The sequence below is a fragment of the Lolium rigidum genome, chromosome 1 (genome assembly GCF_022539505.1).
Source record: "Lolium rigidum isolate FL_2022 chromosome 1, APGP_CSIRO_Lrig_0.1, whole genome shotgun sequence".
In the NCBI taxonomy this organism is placed as follows: domain Eukaryota; kingdom Viridiplantae; phylum Streptophyta; class Magnoliopsida; order Poales; family Poaceae; genus Lolium; species Lolium rigidum.
In genome coordinates this window covers 310,167,735-310,184,059 of record NC_061508.1, presented here as the reverse complement: position 1 = coordinate 310,184,059, position 16,325 = coordinate 310,167,735, and the positions used below count along the sequence as shown (strand labels likewise).

The 16,325-nt window shown below is 44.5% G+C and overlaps 1 protein-coding gene and 1 long non-coding RNA gene across 3 annotated transcripts; both read left to right on the top strand.

The window, feature by feature from the left end:
- Positions 1 to 779: 779 nt before the first annotated feature.
- Positions 780 to 1,144, top strand: LOC124684136. The gene is made up of 3 exons (XR_006996918.1): positions 780 to 851; positions 938 to 1,001; positions 1,126 to 1,144. It is a non-coding gene; the product is annotated as an uncharacterized LOC124684136 (long non-coding RNA).
- A 10,289-nt stretch (positions 1,145 to 11,433) lies between these two features.
- Positions 11,434 to 15,182, top strand: LOC124684135. 2 transcript variants are annotated; one of them, XM_047218523.1, is made up of 3 exons: positions 11,434 to 11,512; positions 12,950 to 14,348; positions 14,513 to 15,182. In XM_047218523.1, the coding sequence occupies exons 2-3, from the start codon at positions 13,061 to 13,063 to the stop codon at positions 14,809 to 14,811; spliced, it is 1,587 nt and encodes a 528-aa protein (XP_047074479.1). In that variant the 5' UTR covers positions 11,434 to 11,512; positions 12,950 to 13,060; the 3' UTR covers positions 14,812 to 15,182. The 2 variants fall into 2 exon arrangements, with proteins under 2 accessions (XP_047074479.1, XP_047074480.1); XM_047218524.1 differs by having other exon boundaries at positions 11,478 to 11,512; positions 12,959 to 14,348.
- Positions 15,183 to 16,325: the final 1,143 nt, after the last annotated feature.

The window sequence follows — 16,325 nt, the reverse complement described above, 5'->3', positions numbered from 1 at the left end:
CATTAGGCCCATTTTTCACCCGCCCAAGCACTCGGCCCGTTCAGTCTCCAGTCGCTCGCAGTATTTTTTACTTTTCTTTCTTGCATTTTTTCTCTAAGATAAATACATTATCAATCCTCATATTTGTGCTTGTAACTCGATTTAGTCCTCGTACTTACAATATGCAGAATTTTATGCACGTACTTGTGAAGTGGGTTCGATTTAGTCCCAAATCAGTTTTGTCGTTAAAATTGCGTTGATGTGGAGGACACGTGGATGTGGGCCCACTCAGAAAAGAGCAGCTGCCCTAGAAATTTGCATATAACCCCTCCTAAATTCGTCCGTTACGATTGGTTAATCTGCCACCATGTTATATATGCGAAAACCTCCCATTTATTATTCAAAATCGACAATCTCAAATCCCTAAACCCAATTTTATTTCCCACATTATGCAACTCTCTGTTTTTTTACTCTAAAAATTTCACTTTAATGTCTTGAGTAGAAGCAACTCCCTAGGGCGTGTTGAAACTTATGAAAGTTGACGGCCTCACCATCTATCATGTAAAGAGCCTTTTACAGGTACTACTACAAAATAATCTTCCATCTCCACTCAAAAAGATCAAATATCTCATCTACGTTTTTCGCTACTTACGTCTTGCCTCTTATCGTTTCACAGAAGTATCGCCATGCGAAGTATATTCCAGAGATCAAAGAAGGTAAACAAAACTAGAAAATATAAATATATGTATCGGAGCTTTACAAATTCGCCTTTCTGAACACTGATGCATAATACTGTATGCAGACAAGAAGGCCTCCTCGGACGTCAAGAGGGTACAAGCGAGTAGCAGTGGAAGTGATCCGTGCAAAAACAAGTGAGCTCTCTGAACTGTTACGCCTTAGTATGCATAGTAGACACCATGGACTTACATATTTACATCATCTCCTCTTCTTTTCTTAGGAACTTGGCAGAAGCTCTACGGATGCAACTGGAGGTTCAGAAGCAGCTCCATGAACAATTGGAGGTGCGTTCTACAATGCAATTTTTTTTTTCATCGAAGATTGATATCCAAACCTGAAAGTCATATAAGAAAACTGCCCCAAGGTTGTTCGTTTTCTGACAATCTGTGACCGTGTTTAACTTGCCAGATGCAAAGGCAACTGCAGCGTACCGAAATACTTGCAGAGGATACTGGAGGAGCTGCAGAAGGCTGGCAGTGGTAGGTCTCTGTCACTGAAAACCCCAACTGAGCCGTCCGAATCGACGTCCAGAGGTAGAACTAAACCCGAAGCGGCGACCGTTTCTTCACCTCAGCCGTCCACGACCACGAGCAGAGCCGCCCCGGACAGACACGGAGCGTGGCTCGCCGGTGGGCACGAAGGGAGTCAAGGTTCATGGCCAGAGTGAGTCCCCGTGTTCATAACAGCAGTCAGGTTTTCCAAAGCTTTGCCGTTCCCGGCCATTCGTAGAAGCTCATCACTTCTTAGTGACAAGCTGTCCCCATGATATATTGATGGAACGTGCTGATAATCCTTAGGAGGCTAGGAGCTCTCCAGCCTCCGGCTTCCCTGACTGACAGTGTCTACTTTTAGCTAAAATTTAGATTTTGCTTCCTTGCAGCAAAAAACTTCTCGCTTTTGTTTCATTGATTCGCCTAGAAATAGAAAAGGAACTGTTCTCCAATTTTGTTTCGTTGCAGCAGAAAAACTCCCGCTTTTGCTTTATTGAAGTCGGAATTGGACCTATGACAAGAGCTCGTGCGAAGCTACTAAAACAACAAGTGAACTTGTTCTTAAACGATACTTTGATTGATGAGAATTTTATACTACCTAAGTCCTTTGACTTGTGTATGATCAGGTACGAGGACAAAGTAAGCATCGCACGAGAAGGAGGAGAACAGCTGGACATGGTGCTAGACATGAAGACACCCCATGGATGCGCGAGGGAGAAGAGGGAGGCATACGCAAAGGAGGGAGAAGAAGTCCAGGACGGCGCCACGCCCGGCGCAACCGGCCGCCACGCCGGCCGGTCCGGCCCCATGTCCGGTCACACCAGCTCCTACGCCGGATGAGCCCGGCGCCTGCCGGCTCCTACACCGGTGCCATCGGGCGCAATCTAGGGACCCTGGCACCCCCGTCCGGTTCCAGCCCGACGCCTGGTCCGGTTCCGACCGGCCCGTCCGGCCCCTGGCCCGGTCGACCGGCCCCCACGCCGGCTGAGTCCAAGTCAGTCTCGACCAGATCCCGATCTGGGTCGGTTTATTATTGTGATTTTTGACTTCTGGTTGTCCGGAATCCCTATATAAGTGTCCAGGACGCCCACATAATAGCTTTAGATCACGTTTAAGATAAACCCTAGTTCACACTCCCTCCATTCTGATTTAGTCACATTTTAGAAAAAATGAGACAAATTAGTAGTGCATTTATTAGTACTACTTAGATATTTGAACAACCAATCCAAGCCACATTGAAAATAACAACATCCAACAAAAAGAGTAAAACCACCTCGTTTTCAGTGTTGTTGTTGACTAAAAGCTAGAATGTAGAGTATTTCAAAACAAATTTTGGGGCTAGAATGTAGACTATTTCAGAATGGAGGGAGTAGTTGATTGCTTTGCAACTCTATTGAATCTATACACTAATTTGCATCGATATGGTGTTTTATTGCTGAAAGTTTGTGTGATCTGTTGTTCCATTGAGAATTAGAAGGTTGCAATTTACCGCTTCGTGGTCGGCGGCTACGTGCGCAAGTGTGTGGAGTTGCGAATATCTTGCAGGGTTGAGAGTTGTTGCATTGGCGACAGGAATCAATCGAGAGGCTTCGTTGGCGTCATACAAGTTATCTCCACCTCATCATCGTGTTATCTCCGCTGTGTTCATCGTGAGTTCATCACCACTACCATGCTTAGTGAGAAGATCGGGCAACCCCCTATCATCTTGGTATCAGATTTCAGCGTTTCCACGGTAAGCCATCCATAATCCACCCCATAGTTGAGTTGTGAGTGTTTCCTGTCCAGAAAAAGCAAAAAAATATTAGGGTTAGGGTTTTCCATAGCCTTAGATTGCATCAATTTCGAGTTTTAGTTGCTTTTCATCGTTGTTTTTGCGTTTCTTTTTTTCCATCTAGTCGATTGTCTAGGGTTTGTGTTTCGCTATCATCTAGTTTTTAGTTTTTCTTACTCCGAGTCCACATAGCGTACAGTTTGCTTGTTCCCAACCATAGGCACAACCTTTCGACATACGTGACTAGGAACTTTCCCACAGGAGACTAGTTTTACCGCTCGACAGGCTGCTCTTTAGGTTTTCGGTGATTTTACTGTAGCTATAGTAACCGTGAAAAATAGAGGAAAATAAAAAGTGAATAAAAAAACAAGAGAAAAGAGTGAAGAGAAAAAGTGTGGTGCTAGTAAGATCAAGTGAAGGCCTAGTTTTATTTTCTGCACCCGTAGTTGAGCAATCTTGTGCCTGTTCCGTTGAGCTTTGCTAGTGTCTCTCGAGTGCATTGCAACATTATTCGTTCATATAGTTGCATTGCCACATTTATCACCTTGTGTGAGTATCTTTGGTCGTTATACGGTCGGCGCTAGAGCTTGTTATTGGTGCAAATAGGTAGCCTACCTACAACACCACATATATCCTGCTTTGTCGTGTGATTGTTCTTATACCCTTGATATTCGCTTCGCTACATCCGTGCACTAGTTGTCAATCCAAGTGGTAAGAAATAGTGAAATACTAATTCACTTTGGAGCGGTAAGATTTACCTTTCTTATCAGTTTTGAGTGAGTTATGAGGGTACCACCACACATATTTGTTTTAGTGCACTAACCTACTAACCATGTCTTCTAGTGATGCTAAACTTGTTGACCAGAAAAAGATGGATGGAGCTGATATTGTTTCTTGGAGGGAGTATGAAGCTCTTCGTAATGAGATGCGACGTGAATTCCGCGAACAGGGCGAAAGACTTAATGAGGACATTCAGAAGGTTACCAAGAATCTTGATGCTACTAATGAGACCGTTAATACAATCCAAGAACAAATGACGCATGTTCAGCGCAATCTTCAAGCGTTGGCTCTAGCCATTGATAATCCGACTCAAAAACGACAACAGTCACATCATGAAGATGAGGAGAGTAATCATGATAACTTTGATGAAGAACCCGCTGCTGAAGAGCGTGGTGTTGGTTGTGGTGTTGGACGTGGTGCCCGTGGTCGTGGTTTTGTCCCCGTCGGAGCAGCTCGCCATGTCCCTCCACAACCGCAAGACGATGGTTTGGGTAAGCCAAAATTCTCAATACCCAAATTTGAAGGAGGTCCTGATGTTGAAGAATACCTCACTTGGGAGCTGAAAATTGAGAAGTTATGGCGCCTACATGACTATACTGAAGATAGGAAGATCAAGCTTGTTTCCTCAAAATTTGATGGCTATGCATTACGTTGGTGGGATGGAATTACACGTGCTCGTCAAGAAGATGGAGAATTGCATATTCTTACATGGCGCGAGATGAAGGCAATTATGCAAGCTCTTTTTGTTCCCACTAATTTTTTGCGATCGATATATGATAAGTTGACCCTATTGAGACAAGGTGTTCTGACGGTTGATGCTTATTTCATGGAGATGGAGATGTTTATGCAGCATGACCTTGTCCGTGAGTCACTTGAGATGACAATGCAGCGTTTTCTACATGGTTCGAAGTATAACATCAAAGGCATTATTTGTCATCACCGTTACACCAATATGAATGAGCTACTACATCATGCAAGAGAAGTTGAAGCACAGTTAGCGGAAGAAGCGCAAATCAAAGGTCGTGCTACGGGAGCTGGGCGCTAGCTATAAGCCTCGGGCTCCCCCATCTACGGCGCCGGCGCCATCTTCGCGCCCCACACCTTTCCCTACTTCGTCTAGCAAGCCGGTATCCAATGTGTCCAACACAAAGAAATACGAACCTACTGGAAGTGGAAGTGGTTCTAGCATGTCTACAGCGCGCAATCGTGATATGCTTTGTCATACATGTGGTGGCAAGGGTCACTTCAAGAGAGATTGTCCTAACCGTAAGGTGATGATTATTACTGAGGATAATGAGTATGAGACAGGAGATGATGCTGATCCGGATGCTCCAGAAGATGATGATTATGATACTGATAGTGTAGATCCTTATCCTTCTGAAGCTCGCACTATTGTCGTGTCACAGCGTGCTCTTAATGTGCAGCCAAGTGCATCTACTCAGCATTGCAATTTGTTCCAAACAAAGGCACTAGTTGGTCCCGATAAAGCTTGCAAGGTCATTATTGATGGTGGAAGTTGTCGCAATTTGGCAAGCAAGCAGTTATGTGCCAAGATGAAACTGAAGTATCTACCACACTCACATCCATATTATATTCAATGGTTGAACGACAATGGTGAGATGAAGGTAAACCACATGGTGCGTGTTGATTTTGAGATTGGACCGTATAAGGATTCCATTGATTTTGATGTGGTTCCTATGACGGTGTGTCACCTACTATTGGGTCGGTCATGGCTCTATGACCGTTCTGTGCAACACAATGGCCGCGCCAATACATATCACTTGGAGTTCAAGGGCAAGAAAATTAACTTGCAGCCTATGTCACCACAACAAATTGTCAATGAATCTCAGAAAGTTGAAGTAAACTTGGAGGATGCATCCGTAGATAAGCGAGAAAATTGTAATACCGTAAGTGATATAAAGAAAATGTGAGAGTGAATTCCTTAGTCATATTAGCCACTAGAGAGGATATGAGAGAATTTAGTGAGGATCCTACAACCATGCCTCTTGTGCTCATGTACAAGGGTGAGGTTTTGGTTTCTAACGACATGACCCCTATTTCTCTTGGTGTTTCTCATGTCTTGCAGGAATTCAGTGACATGTTTCTAGAGGAGGTGCCCGCAGGATTACTACCATTGTGTGGTATTGAGCATCAAATTGACTTGATCCCCGGCGCCTCGCTGCCCAATAGGGCACCATATAGGAAAAACCCCGAAGAGACGAAGGAGATACAGAAGCAAGTACAAGCGCTACTCGACAAAGGTTATATTCTCATAAGTCTAACTCCTTGTGTTGTTCCTGTTATTTTAGTTCCTAAGAAAGATGGTACATGGCGCATGTGTGTTGATTGTAGAGCGATATACAACATTACTATTCGATATAGTCGTCATATTCCCCGTTTAGAGGATATGCTAGATGAATTGAGTGGTGATGTTGTTTTTTTAAAAGATTGATTGGCGTAGTGGTTATCATAAAATTAGGATGAAAGAGGGGGATGAATGGAAAACAGCTTTTAAAACAAAATTTGGTTTATATGAGTGGTTAATGATGCCTTTTGGTTTAACGAATGCACCTAGTACTTTCATGAGATTGATGAACCATGTTTTGCATGCTTTTATTGGCAAGTTTGTGGCTGTGTACTTTGATGACATATTAATTTACAGCCACAATGAATCTGATCATACTATGCATATTCGACATGTTTTGCAAGTGTTGCGTGATAATAAACTCTATGGTAATCTTGAGAAGTGCATATTTTGCAAAGATAAGGTCATATTTATGGGTTATGTTGTCTCTAAGCATGGAGTAGAGGTAGATTCATTTAAGATTGAAGCAATTCAAAATTGGCCTAGTCACATGAATGTGAGTCAAGTAAGAAGTTTTCATGGTCTTGTTGGGGTTTATAGACATTTTGTGCCCAATTTTAGTACTATTGCTGCACCTTTGAATGAACTGACTAAAAAGGGTGTTGTATTTGAGTGGGGTGCAGCCCAAGATCATGCATTTGATGAGCTGAAACGTATGTTAACTTCTGCACCATTGCTTGCACTTCCTGATTTCAATAAGCAATTTGAGATTGAATGTTATGCTAGTGGTATTGGAATTGGTGGTGTGTTGGTGCAAGAGGGTCGCCCAATTGCATATTTTTCTGAGAAACTTTCTGGAGCTAAGTTGAACTATCCTATATATGATAAAGAATTGTATGCTTTAATTAGAGTTCTTGAAGTTTGGCAACATTATTTGTGGCCAAAAGAATTTATCATACATTATGATCATGAAGTTTTGAAATATCTGAAAGCTCAATCTAACTTGCATAGGTGTCTTGCTAAGTCGGTTGAGTTCATTGAGTCTTTTCCATATATTATTAAGCATAAGAAGGAAAAAGATAATATTGTTGCTGATGCTCTATCTAGGAAAAGTATGCTGTTAACTCAACTTGATGTTAGAATTCCTGGATTAGAGATACTATGTGATTTGTATGCTACTGATCATGATTTTGTTGAACCATATCGCTTGTGTGCTATTGGTAAAGCATGGGAAAAATATCACATACATGACGGGTTCTTGTTTAGAGCTAACAAACTATGTGTTCCAGAATCGTCTGTGTGTTTGCTCTTATTGCAGGAATCACATGCTGGAGGTTTGATGGGTCACTTTGGGCGAGAGAAGACGCTCCTCATGCTCGCTGACCACTTTTATTGGCCAAAGATGAGGCGGGATGTGGATAGGTATGTGAAGAGGTGCATTACTTGCAACAAGTCCAAGACCAAGCTGAAGCCTCACAGTTTGTACACTCCTTTACCGACACCTACTACACCATGGGAAGATATTAGTAAGGATTTTGTGTTGGGTTTTCCGCGTACTAAGAGAGGCCATGATTCTATATTTGTGGTAGTTGATAGATTTTCTAAGATGTCACACTTTATTGCCTGCCACAAGAGCGACGATGCGTCGCATATTTCTAACATGTTTTTCAAGGAGATTGTACGTCTACATGAAGTTCAGAAGACTATTGTTTCTGATCATGACGTGAAGTTCATGAGCTACTTCTGCAAGACACTTTGGGAAAAGCTAGGGACAAAGCTACTTTTCAGTACTACTTGTCATCCCCAAACTGATGGTCAAACTGAGGTGGTGAACAGAACCTTGTCACAACTGTTGAGATCCATGATCAAGAAGAACTTGAAGGAGTGGGAAGATTGTTTGCTGCATGTGGAGTTTGCTTATAACAGGGCGGTACATTCTACCACCGAGCTGTGTCCGTTTGAGGTGGTGTATGGTTTCAAACCCATTACTCCACTTGACTTGTTGCCTCTACCCATACATGAGAGAGTCAATATGGAGGCATCAAAGATGGCAGATTTTGTAGGAAGATACATGAGAAGACTAAAGAGCTGATTGAGAAGAAAGGCAAGAACAATGCTGCAAGGATGAACAAGAAGCGCAAGGAGATGTTCTTCAAGCCTGATGATATGGTCTGGGTTCATTTTTGCAAGGACAGGTTCCCGAAGCTCCGGAAGTCCAAGTTGCTTCCTCGTGGGGCTGGTCCTTACAAAGTGCTTGCCAAGATCAATGATAATGCATATGCTATAGATCTTCCAACTGATGAGTTTGGTGTTAGTAATTCTTTCAATGTTGCTGATTTGACACCATATGACGGAGAAGACCTTGGAGCGTCGAGGTCGACGCATTTTGAGGGGGGAGGAGATGATGAGGACATCCCTACCGAACTACTACCTCCGTCATTGCAAGATGAAGATGATATTGCTGTGAAGCTCAAGTCCAATGAAGTCGGAATTGGACCTATGACAAGAGCTCGTGCGAAGCTACTAAAACAACAAGTGAACTTGTTCTTAAACGATACTTTGATTGATGAGAATTTTATACTACCTAAGTCCTTTGACTTGTGTATGATCAGGTACGAGGATAAAGGAAGCATCACACGAGGAGGAGGAGAACAACTGGGCATGGTGCTGGACATGAAGACACCCCATGGACGCGCGAGGGAGGAGAGGGAGGCATCCGCAAAGGAGGGAGAAGAAGTCCAGGACGGCGACACGCCCGACGCAACCGTCCGCCACGACGGCCGGTCCGGCCCCATGTTCGGTCACACCGGCTCCTACGCTGGATGAGCCCGGCGCCTGCTGGCTCCTGCACCGGTGCCATCCGGGCGCAATCCAGGGACCCTGGCACCCCCGTCCGGTTCCAGCCTAGCGCCTGGTCCGGTTCCGGCCGGCCCGTCCGGCCCCTGGCCCGGTCGACCGCCCCCCACGCCGGCCGAGTCGGAGTCAGTCTCGACCAGATCCCGATCTGGGTCGGTTTATTATTGTTATTTTCGACTTCTGACCGTCTTAAACCCCTATATAAGTGCCCAGGATGCCCCCATAATAGCTTTAGACCACGTTTAAGATAAATCCTAGTTCATAGTTGATTGCTTTGCAACTCTATTGAATCTATACACCAATTCGCATCAATCTGGTGTTTTGCTACTGAAAGTTTGTGTGATATGATGTTCCATTGGAAAGTAGAAGGTTGCAATTTACCGCTTCGTGGTCGGCGTCTACGTGCGCAAGTGTGTGGAGTTGCGAATATCTTGCAGGGTTGAGAGCTGTTGCATTGATGATAGGAATCAATCGAGACATCGGCGTCATACAAGTTATCTTCACCTCCTCATCGTGTTATCTCCGTTGTGTTCATCGTGAGTTCATCACCACTACCTTGCTTACTAAGATCGGGCAACCCATATCAGTATGTATATCAGTATGTATATGCATATAATTTTCACTTTGGGAATGGAAATGGGGAACCAATAAGCGACAGGGCTCTTGCCGAGTCCTGTTCGAGGTGGAATTTCTGCCGCTCAACCAGATCTTTCTTCCTCTGCTCCTCTAGGGCCCTATGCGCCTCGATCTCCACCGCGGCCGCGGTCGCGGGGAGCGGCGTAGAAAATGGGTCGTTTGGCGCGTCGTCGCCAGCCGCCATGAGGACGGCGGTCGGATACTAGTACCGCGGGGCCTCGACGGAGTCAGAGTCGGAGTCGCTGTCGAATAGAGGGAGGACGAAACTGTCCTCGTAGTCGCCCGGGTTAGAGACGGGGGTGATGGAGTCCACGGTCGATGTCGCGACTATGGATCCGGCCACTGACGCCGCAGCCGTCGAATCGGCGTCGTCCTCCAAGATCGACGCGTCCTCGACGTAAGTCTCGCCGGTGAGAGGGAGAGTAGCGGTGAGCAGCTGGCCCGGTGCCTACGGGTCGTGCAGCTGGCCGGGACGGATTTCAGCGGGGTCGTTAACGCCAGCGAGCCCGACGAAGAGGTTGATCGTGTCGACCGGCACCATCTAGGCGTGGGTGAGAGGCGACGGAACCGGGTGGTAGGTGCTCGGCTGGATGTGGAAGAAGCCACCCATGGCGATCATCCGGCCGGAGGCGACCGGCCGACGGGCAGGTGAGTAGGGCCTCGTCGCAGCTCGGAGTCTTGACGTCCCACGCCCCACGGTTGGCGCCACTGTCGTGGATATGACCACGACAGGTGCTACAGGGTGCAACACTTCGTTGATGCGGGAGCAAGGCGACGTAGCCATCTGCGGAGCGAGGTGCACAAGATGCAAGGTTTTACCCAGGTTCAGCCCCTCCAGAGAGTAAAAGGCCTACATCCTGCTAGATCTATTACTCAGTGGAGAATTACAATGGGGTGGCTCAGTCGGCAAAGGTACCGAGAGCTAAGGAGGTGGTGATCCGATCTCTGAGGGTGTCCCATCTAAGGCCTAGCTCGGGGGTTTATATAGACACCCTCGATATAGGGTTACAAGGGGATAACTACAAATCATATCGAAATCGTATTAGTTACTATTAATCCGGGATCCCTTGCTCTACGCCCAAGTAATCTCATCTTCCAGTTGCCCAGGCCCCCAGCCCAGTCGCCAGCTCAGGGTTTAGGCCCAGTCGCTACAAGGGTTTTGAGCTTAATCGCCTTCGTCGACTGGGACCTTCTTTGTGCTTCCTCTCCTGCTGCGAGTGAGGCCGATGGTGCACTCCCAATGGCATATCCCCATCATTCGCCGTTCCCGGCCATTCGTAGAAGCTCATCACTTCTCAGTGATAAGCTGTCCCCATGATATATTGATATACAGTACACATATGGAAGCATGGTAGCATGAGTGGACCTGAATTTTAGCCAGGGATATGTATGTATATGTATATAATTTTCACTTTGGGAATGGAAATGGGGAACCAATAAGCTGATCATAGCAAACGAGTTTTTTTTGTGTGGCTGCTAGTCTTTTTTTTTTCATCAGTTCTTTTTTTTGCACAAGGCCCAGGATCCTTAAATCCCATCTGCCGGATGAGGAATGGGCCAAGGCCTCGTATAGGTTGGCAACAGTTGAGAGAGTGGTCCAGAAAACAGTAGTAACGGCTTTGAGCCGGCGGAGGAGTGGATGAATTTGGGAAGAACAGTCGAACCCGCCGCATTTCCGCGTGAATTCCCTCCTCCCCAAACCCTCCAAAATCAACCCCCGCCCTCTCGCGCAGATCGGCGGCGGCTACAAATGCGGCTCTGAATCCATCTCTCGCACCCCACCCCGCCCCAACGCTCTGCCCCAGCTGACGTCGCCGCCGAAACCTCGCCCCTCCCAAGCCCCAACTCATCCGCCTCTCCCGCGCTCGCCGCCGCCGCCGTCCTCATCCTTCCTCGTCGTGTTGTCCCGTCGCTTCTTCCTCAGCCCCATCCGCGGCCTAAACGACTTAACCATCGGTGAGCATTTGCTATCTTTCTTTTTCGTCCGGTAATTAGTTGAATCCCGCTAGCTTGCACAAATTTTGGGTGTGCCGGTGCAAAAGCAGCACACCATCTAGATCGCCCCTAAACGAAAGATATGGGATTTGATCCGTGCCCTGTTCAGGGATCTGGGCTGAACAAAGGGAGAGACCCCTAGGTTGCTTAATCCTAGCATGTGTACAAGAAAGGATTCATTTTTCCCCAGTTTTGGGTTTAGGTTTTGGTTCATTAGGTGCTCTGTAAGTGGTACTCGGACTCCGACACGGTTCCGGAATCCGACTCCGATTCGGGTGTCTGGAATTCAGATATGGCAAATATCCTACACAGATTCAGGATGCCCGGTTTGGGGAAATAAATTATGACACGTGTTCCCATATAACACTGCCTTTTGAGTTACTAGAGTGACTAATCACATGTCCTAGGTTGATTAGCAAAGCTAAATGGTACTAACTCCGTCCCTAAATATAAAACGTTTTGGTAGGCTATTTTTAGAACTACATTTTCCCCCTTTTGGGCGGTGATCTGGTGGGGTCAGTTGTAGACAGGGAAGGGCTTAAACTTTGGATGGGGCATGTCTACAAAGCGAATACAGTATGGTTCTGTGGGGATTAAATTTTGCACCAAAAGGTAGTTCTGCTGCGGTTGTCTGGTTTTGCATGGTAATTACTTTAGAAATTAGCTTTGAAGGGGGGCAGGCTAATGGCCTAATGGTACAAGCGCTGTTTATTTTCCCGGCTGACCCTGGTTTCAGGCCTTGGACCAGCTTGGTTTTCCATTCCCTTGTTTAGTATATTACAGAGCTCCCCGCCAGCTCCAAAAGTTAGAGCATGTAGTTTGTAATAGAATATAACTAGTCTGTAAATATTACAGAACTGCTCTGTTGGTATTACCCAAATTGTCAATGTTTTACTTATAATGTAATATTTTGTACCGCTTCATGTGGGAACTCATCATTAGACAATTGTTTGTATCTGCAAGGAAGAATTATGTCGTCTATCAGCTAAAAAATTACATACTTCTGGAAGGTGTTATGTTGAAGATGAGAAATCTTCCACAGCCTTGTCATGGTTACTGTTCATGCATCATGTAGTTGCGAAAATATGGTTTTGCCCCGTGATGGCAATAAACCTTTTATTTGTGAAAACTCGTGTCTTTATCTGCTGGCAGTTAGTAAATGTGTTTCGGACTGTAGACAATACCTTTGCATACCATTCCTTGATGCCAGTTACACGGAATAAAATATCACATGAAGTAGTATTGTTTATTCTCTTCTGTGTTAGCTATGGTACATGTAGGATCATTTTAGTAGTCGTATGTCATGTCTGGTCTTGTTAAGTGAGAATCAAGGAATATATGAGAATTGTACTTTGGATACATGACTGCTAGGATTATTAAAGCTGTTAATTATTGCAGGGAGACCAGACTTTAGAAGCCACTTGCCCAAACTATCAAAATCCTTGTTTGACGAATAAGAAGCCAAAAACATCTTCAGGACAGCGAGTTAACTCTAGTTCCTCTGTGGACATGTCTTCTCCATCACAGCTACAACAATTGGAACAACTAATAGAGGCAAATGCTCACTCTGATTCTCTGGCAGCAATACGCAAGTTCATCTTTGAAGTTGGACATGGGCCTGATGTTCTAAACACCTCATATTTGAAGGAGAGGGTTCGTGGGATTGCCAATGAGGTTCAGGTTGCAATTCCTACATATGAATCACTTCTGCTGGAGGAACTAAAAGAAACACAGAGCCGTGAAAGGGAACTGAAGCAAGAATGGGAGAAAAGTGGTTGCAGTATAATTCTGGATAGTTGGGGGAGCCAATGTGGTAAAAAAAGCTTCATAAGTGTTTTGGTACATTGCAGGAAAGGCATGTTGTTCCTCAGATCCAAAGATGTGTCTGCAATCATTGAGGACGTGGATATGCTAGAAGAAATGATTTCTTGCGTGGTTGATGAAGTTGGCGCCAGTAACATAGTTCAAGTTGTCATGAATGACGCATCGCCATATATGCAAACTGCACGGCATAGAGTGCTGAACAAACATGGCCATTCATTCTTCTTCCCGCTGTGTGCTGACTTTTGCATCAACTTTCTGCTTGGGAAAATTGCATCACTTGATCACATCAGTGAGGTTCTAACGAAGGCAAAGGAACTAACAAGGTTTATACATGGCAATGAGATGCCAGTTAAACTGGTTGGAAACGGCGAGATTGTGAGCAATTCTTGTTTGAAATATGTTGCTGCATTCTTGACACTAGAGAAGCTAGTTTCCGAGAGAGCAAATCTGGTGGAGATGTTTAACTCTCCTGAATGGGCTTCCTCTGATTGGGATGCTAGCAGTACATTCCGGTATATCTGCAACATAGTGAAGACAGATGCATTTTGGTGTGTTGCGGCTGACATTTTGAAGGTTACAATTCCATTTGTCAAGGTGTTGTTTAAATTAGAGCGTGAAGATTGTCCAATGGGTATCTTGTATGACGCCATGGATTGTGCTAAAGAGGAGGTAATGCGCAATGTTGGAGATAAGCATGGTGATATTTTGTCTTGGGTTGACAAGATATGGGATATTTACTTGCATTCTCCACTGCATGCTGCTGGTTACATGCTAAACCCAAGGGTTTTTTACAAAGACCATGCCTGTGATGATCCTGAGGTCATCAGCGGTATTGAGGCCTGCGTCACCCGAATGGCCAACGGTAATTATGATCCAAAGAAAGTCAAAGCACAAACTGAAGTATATAGAAGAAAATTGGGTTCTTTGGCTTCAGATTCATCAGCAATTAAGGAAATGATGGAATTACCACAAGGTAAAGTAGAGCCCATTCTCTTGTGGTCTGGTGAAACAAAGTTTCCACTTATTTCGTTCCACTTTGACTTCCAGAATACTAATGGATCCATTGCGATCATTGTTACTTCATTCATACTAAAATAATGGAGTTAAGTTCTAACCCTGTATTCCTTCAACTTGCAGTTTGTTGGTGGTCGGTGCATGGGACTGACACAGCTGAGCTGCAAACCCTTGCGACCCGGATCTTAAGCCAAACATGCTTTGGCGCTAAAAGGTACAACATTGACTGGCACGTATCTGAGAAGGTGCATGAGGCGAAGCTATTTCATGACCAGGACCTGTACCGCGGGCTGGAGTATGTCCACTACAATATGCGTCTCGCCGGTGGTAAACCACTCATAGGAGGTATTTCTGGGCATCAGGTCGGTAAGCCTGCCAGTCTGCTGGGTGATTGGATCTGGGGTCCACGGCATCGCCATTGATGGCTCACCGTCCAGACTCTGGAGCAATGCGTTAATCTCTCCCAGAAGCGCTTGCGCTCTCGTTTCCAATCTGGCATTCTGGTGTGATTCTGATTGTGCCTCATCAGACTCTTGCAGTTTTTTTTTTTCTTGAACAATCATCGTAGCCAGGTGGACCGAGCTATTTTCCATAGAAACCGATTGTGGTTAGTTGTGTTGTAATAGAAAAAATATCGGTGGCATTCAGCCATCAGAACCATCGCGGATGACATATGGAGATACATCACTGTAACCCCGGTGTCGATGTTACCTATATTTTCCTTATTTCTAAACTTTACCCCGCATTCATTTCTGCATCCAATGCCAAACAGAGATGTGTAGTGCATGCATAATCTGACATCTTTTCCTGGAGAAAATTTATTAGTATGTATATCTATTGAAACCGAAATGCTCGTTTGCTGGCTCATCTGTAAGTTTTAATTCCTGGCTGAAATAGTGCAAGATTTATTATTCGAAGTACTTTCTGTCAGGTAGGTACATGTATTGCCAAAATTGCAGAGGCAAAAAGTAGAAAAGCGAGTGCGGCATTTTGAAGCTCGGCCTACGTCAAGGCCATTTTTCGAAAATTTTGAAAATGGTAGTTTGAAGTTCCAATTTTTTTTGAACAAAATTCTTGACATAGGCAATGACGTATTCTATGAACGTGCAAATTATCAGTTCGAAATACCTTCTATATTAGGCAGTGAAATAATAAAAAATATGGAAATCTGAAGTAGTGAACCATGCAAACTTTGAAACCTAAAAATACTGTTGGATTTTGTCATTTTTGTGTGGCCCAAAACATAACGTGTTTTGCGTTGATAGGACAAATCATTATCAATATAATTTTATAACTTTCTGAAACTTCAAAATGCCATTTTCAATTTTTTTGATAAAAGTGGCCTACCTGTAGCCCGAGCTACATTTGTAGTTTCCGCTCAAGAAAAGCTGTGTAATTTTACGAGTTGAGTTGGCAACGGCTTAGGTTTATGCGTAATTATACGGGTGTACACCGATTGAATCAGATTTTGCTTATACTATATGTCTTTTACCATATATTTGTTTCGGATTCGAATCGAAGCAGATATTGATCAGTTTCAGATTTGAATGCAGATACACCGGACTGCAGATTCGAAACGAAAATGGGGCAGATTGGGACCGAAAACAAAAATATTCTGATATATACTCTCATCGGTAGATAGTTATAGTTCTTGTAAAACCTGAGAGAGATTTAAACTTTAGTCTTGTGTAGTTAATAAAAAGAGAAACGATGCACTAAAACTCAAGTATTGATATAAATTTAGCGCTAAACATGCTCGGTAAATGAATTTGGTAACTCAGTAGCTACTAACCTTGCAAGATTGGGTTTGGCTTTTGACTCAAAAATCAGATTATCCGGTTTAAAACATTCAAATTATTCTAATTAAATTTTGAATGATCCATACCGCATGTTATTTGCTATACCATATCTTATATCGTATCGGAAGCACCACTTC